Genomic DNA, 12863 nt, shown 5'->3' with positions numbered 1-12863 from the left:
TATAGCGTCTAGTTTTACCATGTTTGCAAATGCACTTCTTATAATTCATCGTGTTTTACAAACCGGACGATAAAACCCATGAACTGCAAACCTGGTTACTCCTGTAGTACGTTTGCAATTATCACCAGCTATCGCTGGCGACGTAAAGAACATGGAATCCATTTTCGTCCCTTCAAACCTGTGTCTGTCCATGACGATACGATAAGCTACAATTTCGCTGTAAATGAACGATGAGGTATCGGCTAAAAGATACATCGGGCGATTTGGGTTTGAAATATGAAAGTTACTTTTAGGTACGCAGGTCTAACTCGATCTATCATAGTTAGATCTTGGGTTAGCTTCCTCCAGGTTACTTGAATGCCATTAACGGCAGCTGGTGCTATTTTCAAATTGAACAGGGTGAGGACAATATATACCTAATAGTTTTTGGGACTCTCTAATAATGCTTATTGCTCTATAGAAGATTTCCCAGATGTTGTTGAGATTAAACCGAGGTGCATAAAGGTCTAAACTGTCCTCAGGCTTCCTTTATCCAAATGATACGAATTAGCACTTGCAAACCTGCCCTCTCGTTTGAACTTCATGGCTTCAGTTTTTGCGTTATTTATTTAAAGGCAAGATTTGTTAAGACATCGTTGGCTTAAAAATTCTTTTTATGGGACAGTGTTCTTGCTTGATTTGTGAAGGCAAATGACTGATAAAGAACGAGAACACCAGCAGGTTTAGATGGCCCGCTTGGAAAAATTCCGTTGTCTATTTGACACCGATTACCCCATCCGCGACTATGAAGACATTTCTTTGCAAGATATTTCTTAGGAACCCGAGCACAGTGGGTGGTATCCCTGTACAACAAGTACGAAAACATTAATTTAAAAAATATCAGCGTTCCTAGTGATCCATAGACGAATCGGCGGTGCGCCGAATAGTTTGCCTAAATTAATAGTTTAATTTCTCCTGAATAACTAAAAAATATGTCAGGTTGTTTTTAGAGGATAACCGGGTCAGGATCTAGCTCAGAATCGTACCAACTGATGGCTTAGCACGCCGCCACTTCGACACGATTCTAGGTGCCACTGTGGCTTCTATCTTAACATTTATGTATTATAATACTCCAGGCAAGCATATGAGGCTAAAGGAGGTACATGGGGCACGTAGCGCCCTCTGGTAGAGCCCAAGCGAAACACTTTTAAAGCGTTCTCGTTTTATAATAGACAGTTTCAATTCAAGCAGGAATGAGCCGACCACAGTGATGATAGAGAGAAAGTAAATAAAACAAATTGTGTTTTGAAAAATGTTTACTTGGCCGCAAATTTGTATTAAAATTTGAGATACAGTGCAGTTCGTTTTTGTTTGCGTGATAATAGGTTCTGCCAAAATTGAATCCAAGGTCTTCGAATCGGTCCAAATGCGGCTCCGTCATAGTTGTAGCTTAACCTTATTGTTTCAACCAGTCTTCTGCCGTCAATTGTATCACCGGATCCGTTAAATCTATTCTATCTTGGCATGATGTGCGCTACATGTTAATATTGATATGTCAATCGGCGGTTAGTTATATGGGCCACGCTATCTGTGGGGGGTACGCATGCATATATGTGTACACTTCTTAATTACTATAGATTAATTTCATAGTAAGAATGTCCGCGCCTTAGCATATTTTCGGACGTTTACCGTCGCAGCTAACGATTACATTCTTGTTTTCGCACATTAACAATCTAGTGTCATGTACAGATCCAAACTTTTTTCTTCAGAGGTTATTACAAGTCTCGGACTCATAAGTCCGAGACTCGTATATGTTTAAGCTTTGTAGTAATATGGTCACCGACCAAGAATCCAGTTTTGACCTACAACTACGCCAATCAGTTGTAGAAAATATGGATTACTTATTACTGCGAACTCCTAAATTTCACATAGACTAACGCGCTCGCAACATCTTGAATACACCTGAACCTGAATGATTCAACGTATCAGTTTATTACGTGCAAGTCAATCACATAAAATGCGTCCATCTCGATCTTCGAATACCCTCGCGCTCCTGGAAAGGGACAATGTACAAAGTGTCTAATTTTTCATGTAATAGCCTTTACATTTTTATGCAGCACAGCGACGTAATAGCCGGATCCATGGCCGCTTATCGGTTATTTTCGTAGGCTAATTTTTTTCATTGTTTTCTGAAACCACGAATAGAACCATTTGGAAAATGTACATAAAAAAAAACTCAGTTTTACGACCCGACGCAACAACTACTAATAGACGTTTATTGTTATTGACGGTGCATGCAAACAGCTTGTTTGGGCTTGATGATCTTTATCTTCGTTTTTTGTCGGTTAACTAGGTCTTGACAAACCTTCGATATATGCACACATATACATAGATTATAGTTCCCAGTTGTTCCAACTGGATAACGTTGTTATCTTTTTCATTATAAATGTGTTATTATGAATCATTCTTTTCCCTTGCTCAGGGGATACAAAATGTCAACAATACAAATCTTCGCTGTACGTATGTATGTACAATCATTACGCCACAGATCGCTTTGGAACTTCTCACGATCAGACCGCATAACCGCAAAGACATCAATGCAAATTTCTTGCTTATCACTTTCGTGTTGTTGGTGCTATCTTTAGATTACGAACTCGATCTGACTAAATTAACTTGACCTTATATCTGTATGATAATCCAATATGAAGACAATTTATTGGTCCGAATCGACGCATATGCGAACAAGTAAGATTGACCCAGGCCTATTATTGAATGCTGTATGTTTTTCCTGCCACTATAATTTCTGTCGTTGCAATGCCTAAAGCGATGACAAACTACAAATAGAGATATTTTTTAATTTTTAGCTCTACTATATAACAGGCTACGCCGTGATTTTCATAATTCTGTTCACGAGCTTTTACACGTGGGTCGAGCACGAACAGATCGAATACATTATAGTTGTCATAAACGTACGTCGTGATATACATAGTGTCTACGCATAAATTCATTTTGCACTCTTGCGTGTCTTGGACTGCACCGCCGCAGAGCTTGCATCTATTTCCAGTTTTCTTCCTTTTATTCAACATTTGCAGTATTACACGGTCATGTGGGTTGAAATCTATCGTTCTTTCATTCGATAGTCAGTAACACATCAGATACATATATTCGCTTTCTCAGAATAACATCGGGAGGCAGGCATACAGGTGCAAACACAAATAAACCGAAGCGAACAAAAACGGAAAGTAAAGTTTCACTTTGGCCGAAATTGCGCGGCAGGTAGGATTTCATTTAAAATTGTCGACCGGCCTTTTTTTGAATTTCACAAAAGCAGTACAGAATTAACAATGCACGTGCACACACCTAGAAATATCAAACACAGACCTTCAGGTCGAAAAAGTTCACTATGCGGTTCAGTTTCTGCGTTATCAATAAAGGATTTCAAGAGCAGATACAAAACTCATGAAAATGATTTTCATTTTTCTAGGCGCTAACAGCGCGAAACGTAGCTCTGGAAAGACATCTGACAAGTCAGAGGACTGTATCTAAGCAGTAGCATTTTGTTAATAACCAAATAGACAATGTTCGCATGTTGCAGATTGCACTTTAGCGGTACATTTCCTCCGTTTTACGTCCTGTTTGCCTTAAAACACATAATCGTCCAGCTCAGTGAGGCTCATATTTAATATCATGTTGCTGTTCCGGCTGCACATCAGGCGTGTCTGGCCTTGAGTTAGCAGAGCGCGCCGCCGGACTTCCCGCGTTCTGGTTTCCCTGCGCAGCCATAACGTACTGGACCTGCTTCTGGCCCATAACGACGACCTTTGTTGCTGGGCCAGAAGCTACCCCAACTGCTGTTTTCACTGCCGTACCACTCGGGGTTCCTGTAAAGCAGAAATACATTCAACAGTAATGCCGGAGTACTTCCAAAAATGATTCAGATCGAGCGGAACGGCCAAAAGGGTTTGCAGGACGTCTCTCAGTGTTCCTACTTACCCACAACTCGGACAATTTGTTGGCTTGTAGATGTAGATTGTTGTGATACCGTCTGCGCACGTTGTGTGATCAGGAACTTCTGTCCACTGGACGTCGCTTGACCTATTGAATTATTTGTTACCAAAGTTGAGGTTGATCTTGCAGCGGGGGCTACAGATAAACTGTTCGTGCCAGCGGAACTGCCGCTTAGTGGAGTTGCCTGTTGAACTACTCTTGTTGTGTGGGCTACTGTTACAGGTGGTCGACCGCCGCCTGCTCCAGAACTTGCCGCTGCCGCCTGGGTACGAAGCCGAGTCACCTAATTACAAATCATCAACAACAAACGAGAATCATCAATCAATGAAGGTACATCTTTGACGCCTAAAAAACCTACGCCTACATGTTCGTTACAATATTTAGTGCGTTTTCACAAAGACTAAGTCACTTTAAATAAATAGAGGGTAAATAATTATTTACTTAATGATGCTCTCGCTAACTAGAGTACCTACCTGCGCAATCAAAAAGGGTCCAAGGTATCCGAATTCGGAGCGGAACTGCTCGTGGTTATCGGGTGGAGATCTCGTGGCTTTCAAAACTGGCGCTACGACTCGCACAAGGATCTGTTTAGCTTGTTCAGCTGCTTTTTTCTCACTCGATACGACACCAGGCTCTTCGAGGCATCGCCGAAGACGGTCTGAGATTTCCCGGACGCGCGGAATGAGTAGGCTACGAACTACTTCCGTACCCAGTTCACCGAGAACACTAACCGCTCCATAGATTGAAGCGAGCGGCATACGGTCGTTCATAAGCGCTTTACTAAAAGCCTTCGTCACACGAACTTGGATACCGTTCGTCGACGTATTGAAATTTTTACATATTTGTGCCAATAGACGAGAAGCGAAGTCGCGAAGCGCCCAGTGGTTGTCAACTTCTGGCCGTGTACACAGTTGTCGACTCACAATACATGTGGTCACAGAAGGTATGATCTCGTGCAGGTATTTCTCGAGATACAACGACTGGTTGTCGAGTAGGGCCTTTACCATACGGATAAGATAAATGAGAAAGGCAAGATTATACTGGACAACGTTTACTTTTACTCCCTCCGAGATGAACGTACAGAGTCGCGGAAGCATCTGGTGAAGGCCAGGATCTGAGCTCAATGATTGAAGAGCCTCAGCACGCCGCGAATCATCTGATCCTACGCACGCCTCCGTAATTTCCTTATAATACAGCTGTTGTTCAACCGATAATTCGTGTGTTGCCAGTTGCTTGACTCTGCAACCAATTTGAGACCTGAGATTTATCATATGATATCTACGTATATCGTTATCTCTGCTCATAGTTCCCAAGCAGAGTAATTATTTACGTAAGCGACTGAAAAATAGGCACACATAGTCCACTTGTTGCATGCAGATGAACTGCATGGACAAGCAACGATTAAATCACCTAATTATAATTAGTACCTGACTGTTTCGACGTGCTTGGCAGTCCTCTCCGCTTGCTGAGGTTTACATAGTTTCGAAAGTGGATCTAGACTTTCTTGCCGTTGCTGATCTTTCGGTACTGGAGGGGGATTGTCGGCTATCGTAGGTTGGATGCCTTCAATAGAAAGCCAATGGGTCTTCAAGCTAATGTCAAGTGGAAGTTTCGGAAGAGAACCAGAAACCTGAGAATAATCATGCGGAAGAAGCAATACACATTTAATAAGTAAATTAAAATGTTGAAGATGAAGCTGACAACTAGATTCTCCTATCTTCCTTGGCCTGCTTCTTTAAATGGTACAGCCTTATATATGATGATTTAATGTCTTCTTAGTCATAACATAGTCCATTTTATTTTTCAAATAGTAATGTACAGTTCTACTTGACATTACTGTGAGAGTAGTAGAGATTAGAGAGGTTTTTGTACTGTAGGTACACTGTATTCAAGCTGATACTTTGGATGTAGATTTCATGAACGGATGAAGGAATACCTACCAGCTCGCCAAGATCGAGCTCCTTGTCTTCATGAAAGTAGAGTTCGCGACCACCTCCGCTCGCAAATCGGAATGGAATAAAATGTGGATCCGTAAATCCATACAGGGGTTCGACATTCTTCACTCGCAATGCATTGTCCAGATCAAAGGACGTCATCCTTTTCCGTTTGCCATGCCGAGTGAACTTAATAGCCTGCCGGGAAAACCACAAACTCGGAATGTCAAAACCTGAATTCAAAATCTAATAGGGTGACCGGAATCCTCTTAGATGAATAGAAACAGAATTTCTATCGTGGCACCGAACAATATGATGATCTCATGTAGCGTTTTAAAGCATCATTTTCAGGCACCTGACCGTCAATAACTAAGACGAAATTTCCTAAAAATTGAGATGTATCTCAATTTTTCATTCAGTGTAGCTCTGCTGTTTTCACAATATCCAACAGAAGCTAAATTTCTCACAGGCCATTGTTTTAAAAAAAGGACATTAAAATGAAATACCAAGGCTTCAATATATTCAAACATAATTCAAGTTCTAAGTGCCATCCAGTCAAGATACCGCTCCTAGCCTTACGTCAACGTACATAACTTTATAAGTAAATAATAAATTATAAGCGGAACAATATCATAAGTCAATCTATTATAAATTCGACTTACTCTTCCTGGAATAAAACATAGTAAGCAGCTGCTACGATGACAGTATTCATATTTTGCGAGGCGAAAACAGCCTGGTACGCATTTATTTCTTATTAGGTTCTTTAAAGCATATATATATATATATATAACCTACATATTTTCTACCACTCTCATCTTAAATTACGACATTAAAACCTGCATTAATAACGAACCCAGGAAATCTCAAAGTGTTCAGTTGTTCCAAAAAGAGTATGAAAAGTCAGAAATATAGTTTCTGCTACTTACATAAAGAGAATAAGCTTCACGAAATTCAACAGTGATCTTTTAAACCACCAAAATGTGAATGAACGTTAAAAATAGGTGTGTTAGACGTAACCATACATTCTGCTTAGTCCTATGGCAAGATTCTTTGTTGGTGGATAATGCATAATTTAAACTTACGGAGATTATCACATTGAGTTGAATATATTACGGCCCATATTGGAAAAGGTATTCAAGTTTCGTCTGCTGCAAGTATTGTCCGCGTGTCAAACCGCACCTCTGACCTTATTATCAATTATCTTTGGTTTTGCGGATTTTTAATGTTAGAAGACTAGCTCGAACGATACTGCTCCTTATGGTGCTGTTTTTTACGTGATTACTTGCTCGAAACTGAAGAAGGCCTATACAATGAATGTAAGAAGTACAATGGATCTTATTGAAGCTTGCCTGGTACACGAGGCGCGAGTTGACTATGGTTTATCTAGGCATGTCTTCCAAAGTAGTATCGAACACACCGAAATTCGCAGTCGTTTCGCAGTTCTCTATTAAACTACAGATAAATTTCACTGATAACTAAGGACTACGTGGTTGTGGCGCCAAAAGTATAGCGCTAAAGAAAGTACCTCCTTAAAATTCTGTTATACGTGTATCTCAGATCAATCCCGATGTTTCACAACAAAATCAGTTGCACGCATATGATTGCAGAAAAAATGCTTCTAATGTATGCCTCTCTCGCCGTATCTGATTGCAGGCGTTATATATGCCATCAACCGATGAAAAAGAATTGACTCTGTTCTATACAGTCTTGCGCTTCACTCCAAAGCAGCAGTATAGGTATTCGCCAATGGTTTGCCTTAAAGTAACCAGCGGCCAACAATGCCAACCAAATTACAAACTAAAATTAAGTAAAGGCACCACTTGCATTGATCACACAAGTCAAACGATCGTCTGCTTATCGCAAGTGCGGACCAATCTAATGCCCAACTCCGGTAAAGATTGCATAAAACAATGTAACGAATAAGAATATTAAAGATGACCGCCTAAAATCACCAGCGGGCAACTCTGAATTGGGAACACGAATGGGGAATTATTATTGAACATTTTCAGAAATGACGAATGCTTGACGAATGAGAAAAGGTAGGTTTTTTTTTGTTAGGAACAAACACGGTTATTGTCGAGGAAAACTGTTCTACCGTGGTTAACATTCAACTGATTCCACTCCATTTACTTGGCTACTAGGAATTGACAGCAGCTAACGTATAGAAAAGCTGACGAATGTGCTTCATATAATATGCACTTCTCGTAGAGGGCCCTAAGTACCCTTGCTTGCTATCATAGACGGACTTTCACGTGAGCCTATCAAAATAGCCAAAAACTTAAACGTATGAACTTATATATTTTCACCCAGTCGTGTTCCGACCCATTCCTGGCAGATGCCATACGATTAATGTCATTGATAGCTAATAACATTTACACATATGATTCAAATGATCCCTCTGTTAAGTAACAAACGTAATCTTGGATTAGCAATAAAAGTTAATATCAAAACTGCTAATGTTCAAACTACCTCAATATCATGATTTTCTAATGCAAATTGACTAAACAAAGTATTATTTAAAATGTTTACAAATAAGTTTAAAGTTAAAGAAAATACAAAGGATAAAACCTTGGAAGTGTGGGTGACGTTCAAGCTACCGAAGTTCGTTTCAGGAGAGATGCATCATGCAAGTGCTACACCACAAAAAGGTAATGCTGGAATCGATTAGAGCAATGTAGACTAACTGATAATAAAATAATAATGATGGCATTTTGATGGCTCTGATGAAAATAACAGCGTTTTTTTGGCACAGTGTGCACATTACAAGATGCGCATTCCAAAACTCGCTTTGCATGCAAAGGGCGAAGACAATCGGAGGACACGTCTTTCAGCCCCATATCAATATTTCAAACTGTTTCTAAAGTTAGCAAGATGAACCCTTAAGGCTTTTCACGTTTTTTTGAATATGCAGCACCGGAGCTGGAAATCATAGATGATGTCTCTGTCCTGCGCAAAGGTCTTAACCGATCCTAAAAGTCGACCTGCTGAGCGACTACTTTGATAGCAATGTACAGGAATGCCCCGTAGCTTTACACGTTTTGCAAGATTACCTGTGCTCATCAAAGATTTCCTGCTTGAATCAGTCAATCTGAAGCACTCGTCAACAATAAGTGAAGGAAATGGGTCCCAAGAGAAATCTCAACTTTCAACAGTCTTAGCATTGTTTTTCAAAAACGAACGCGTTCAGTGCCTTACTTCTACTACTCAGCAAGTTACCGAATGCTCACAGGACACAGTACTAGACAAAGTTTTTTATACTATTTATTGATCCGATCAATGACGTAATAAATAGAGGGGGCAGCAATTAGTGTGTACTAATGTTAAACAAGTTAAACATCCCAATTAAATACGCCGAGAACCATACCATATCTAAAACTTATAATTTGAAACTTCGTGAATAGATGAGATTTGCCCTATTAACCCTTAACTGCGATGTGTTTCATATAGGCAGTAGAAGTTAGTTAAAAATTAATTACATATTCAGAGGAACCTAGTTAATTAGGCCTGAAGTTTCTAAGGGCTTGAGTGAGCCGCTTTTGACGTTTTATAAAGTTCGTGAAAAAGCTGAATTCGTAAGCCAAAGATATTTAGGGCATTTAGTTCAAAGCCTACATTCGATTATGTGAAACGGTGTGATGTCCATACTATGCCATTGTTTCGTTGTGTATCCGTAATCAATAATCTGCTCTTGTTCTTATTTACATAAAGGTGGGCGTAGGTTCGAATCCTAGTTTAGACACATTTCTCCCTGAAAATTCCAACAGCCCTGACAGCATGTGCTTGAAACAATACTACACAGAGCTACCGAGGTATGAGTCAGCTGTAAAAAAAATATTATATTTAGTTATGTAAATTTACTCGTATGCAACGAGTATCAGTCAATGAAGATTCAATGAAATTCGACATGCTGATATATGGTTACACAAACACCCCAATAGTATGTGTGCTTTATTCAAAGCTATTAGCCATTCCAGAAAAATTAATCACCTATTTTTGTGGCAGGTTGCGTAATTATCAGTTCATGTTATGTACTAAATTTATGCGCCAACGATAATTTTACGTTATGTTTTAACATGCGATATAAAATTCTTATCTAGATGTATATATTTACGTTAAGTGAAGTCTGCTTTATGACGGATACAAACATATAGCTTCGCTCTCTCAGCCTCAAATGGTAATTATTTTTATGGATCGATAAAATCTCAGTAAAATGTCACCAGTTCATAATAATTACATGATAATGGACTTTCATAACCACGCTTCTTTCAAGTACTAGCACTCACTGTAGGATCCAAACAATGCTTAATTTAATTGTTAAAAGAATGCAAAACAGGTTCATATTGCTACATCAACTACGTACTTAAGAATGTACCAAAAATCGATAAAAGGTAATTCGATTAGAGTTTTAATTAAATACTCATATTTAATTTTAGCATACACAAGCTCATTGAGTGTTAGCAATTAGCCGAGCCTACTGTATACATGCGTACATATAGGGTGTTATAAGAAAATACGGTTGTTTTTTCAAGGTATACTTGATTATTTACATTAATTGAACTTTTAACAAAAATTTTATAAAATGCTGTTGGGAAAATGTACCACACGCACGTAAGATACTGAAAGTGTCAGGTAAAACCACAATTAATCGCATCAAAGATAAGTTTAAGACGGACGTTCCCAGATGACGTTGAAGAACATCAACGAGCTTGAAGAAATAACAGTAAAAAAGTGGAATGAAACATCCAAAAAGTCTATTCGACAATCAAATTGTGAGCTTGGCATCAGCGTCTATTGCATTTCAAAACGTTATAAATAAAAAAAAAAGTTACATTTGAAAAATGTCACAGGCTATTAATTCCGGATAAATGAAAATGGTATTGTGAGTTAGGAAAATGCGGAAAACACTAGTTTATAGGGAGGATCATTCGAGCGACTTCTTGGGGAAGCTACATTATAGTTATACGATACAAGTGATCGACATGACTGTACCTACTGTGAATCCATATATTTCGCAGAAATACTATGTAAATTTAGCAGGAATTAGCAATTAGGAATTAGGAAGCAAGCGACTAGCGTGACCATTTTAAATGGTTAATTTAATTGGTCAGTTAATTACATTTACTGGATCTGTTTTATCACGCGTGGTTTGGAATTTTATTTACAATAGAACAATGCACTTGCGCTTTATTATCACGATATAAGAGCATATCTTGATGAACACATCTTCGAAACAAATGGGGGGAATGAGAAGGGCTTAATTTTTTGCAACTCACATAGTAATTGCATGTTAATCAAAACTGATGTTATCATTTCAACTGTGCATAGATTTCTTGAATCCCCTATATACCATATGTATATATATATATATATATTTTATACATTATTTGTTATGCATGGTATTCAATCAATGTTTGCATTAGGTAAAACAACTTTAATATAGTTATCTAACTTAATACTAACCGATACTGTACTAATCCCTATGATCTATTCGAACAGTACATTGACTAAATTTAATTTTAAGTTAAAAACTTCCAGTCTTATCTTAATTCATTTATGTGCAATGCATATTAGTGTTAATTCGTGTATATCGTTTTACTACAGTTTGTTTTAAACATCTATAGTGCACACGCTTGAAACCAGTACAGGCATACAGAAAACTGTCGAACGCAAGAGATGACTGAACAATCGAAGTCACCAATCCGGTTCATTGTGTCAAAGAACTTTAGCATAAAACATCTAAATATTCTGTGACTCGCACTTGTATATATTCGAAGTATCCGTTAAAAGTAAAGGTAAACACTTATCATGATTCTTGCGCGGACTACAGTAAATGCACTGACCGCTTCGCTAAATTGCTTCCATACTTTTAGATTATACGTACGCTGATCAATTGATATAAAAGTGCAGCTTGTAAAATCTAGTTTGCGTATAAGCATTGTTCAAACCGCACTACCTAGGTAATGAAATGGTTACAAATGAAATCAGTTAATACTGAATTAATGTCTGTAATAACTAAAAAAAATGACCTAGCTAGTTATCACACCTCCTGGATGATGACCCGTAACCGATAAGTAGCGTCTTCCGAGATCTCTCTACAGGTGTCTTCTGGTAGTGCTGTTACTCCCACTGACTCGGCCATCATCTTCACCGACTCGACGCTCAGCTGACTCACGGCTCGCTCCTTCGCCGACATCCTACGCTCATCAAGACGCATCGAACGTCGGTTACGGGGCCTATTCCAGGCCGAAACTAAGATTGAGCAGTAGTTTGCATACCGCAAATAGGACCGTCACCGTCAAAAACGGACGCACAATAGCACTTTTAACTAAACACAGATAATGTGGCTTACGATGTTGCTATTAAGGCAAACAATTTTCTAAATTTCAGCCTTTTTTAAGATGTTATAAACAGATATTTCACCTACTAGAAGTAAAAATGCTCAATGGCCATGGTCGCAATGACCAAAAAGCATTTACATTTCCTGTGTCGGCTTGCTTTGTGTCACTTGCGCGTCTGTGAATTTGTCTACTTCGTTGGATAATAAACACTTTTGAATACTGTCGATAGAACAACAATTTCAAGTTCGCACATTGAAGGCACGCACCTCGCATAGCACTCACAGCTACCGCCACAAACTGACTAACCGCTAAGCTGCCTCCTGCTATCTAGCTCTCTCCAATGAGCTCAAAATACCATCGCACAATGAACGCATCGCTCTACTGCGCGGGCGGCGAGATCTGCTGTTTGAAAGAAGCGTTTTATCAAAGTCGATTTCAAGTTATGTCTATAGTACAACAAAGTATTCATTGAAACGACTCATCTGCGGGAAGTTTTGAGTTTTATCATTTTTAGATCGGCCAGTGAACGAGTTCGTACGGGTGGATTGTGGTACTCCGGCGGTCCAATTCCTTAAAGGCTAACCAGTGAACTAAGCCGAGCTAA

At 39.0% G+C, this 12863-nt stretch overlaps 1 protein-coding gene across 2 annotated transcripts; it reads right to left on the bottom strand.

Annotated features, from left to right (window-relative positions):
* Nucleotides 1-2219: 2219 nt before the first annotated feature.
* LOC111263537 (transcription initiation factor TFIID subunit 6) lies at nucleotides 2220-12583 on the bottom strand. 2 transcript variants are annotated; one of them, XM_022838693.2, is made up of 7 exons: nucleotides 12342-12583; nucleotides 11965-12170; nucleotides 5928-6119; nucleotides 5415-5617; nucleotides 4461-5226; nucleotides 3973-4270; nucleotides 2220-3860 (listed from the first exon to the last, which is right to left on the bottom strand). In XM_022838693.2, the coding sequence occupies exons 2-7, from the start codon at nucleotides 12133-12135 to the stop codon at nucleotides 3643-3645; spliced, it is 1848 nt and encodes a 615-aa protein (XP_022694428.1). In that variant the 5' UTR covers nucleotides 12136-12170; nucleotides 12342-12583; the 3' UTR covers nucleotides 2220-3642. The 2 variants fall into 2 exon arrangements, with proteins under 2 accessions (XP_022694428.1, XP_022694427.1); XM_022838692.2 differs by having other exon boundaries at nucleotides 12346-12583.
* Nucleotides 12584-12863: the final 280 nt, after the last annotated feature.

This window comes from Varroa jacobsoni, unplaced genomic scaffold, assembly GCF_002532875.2.
Source record: "Varroa jacobsoni isolate VJ856 unplaced genomic scaffold, vjacob_1.0 scaffold_773, whole genome shotgun sequence".
Taxonomy (NCBI): domain Eukaryota; kingdom Metazoa; phylum Arthropoda; class Arachnida; order Mesostigmata; family Varroidae; genus Varroa; species Varroa jacobsoni.
Note: the sequence above shows the minus strand (reverse complement) of the source record. Positions and strands in the feature narration are given on the sequence as shown.

Bases quoted from the DNA above. Each gene is read 5' to 3' on its own strand.
- LOC111263537 (XM_022838692.2), bottom strand. From the start codon at position 12,532: ATGCGAGGTGCGTGCCTTCAATGTGCGAACTTGAAATTGTTGTTCTAT. The intron at 6,120-11,964 runs GTGTGATAACTA...TTTTCCCGGCAG, and splicing joins TACGGGTCATCATCCAGGAG to GCTATTAAGTTCACTCGGCA. The intron at 5,618-5,927 runs GTAGGTATTCCT...GATTATTCTCAG, and splicing joins AGCTCGATCTTGGCGAGCTG to GTTTCTGGTTCTCTTCCGAA.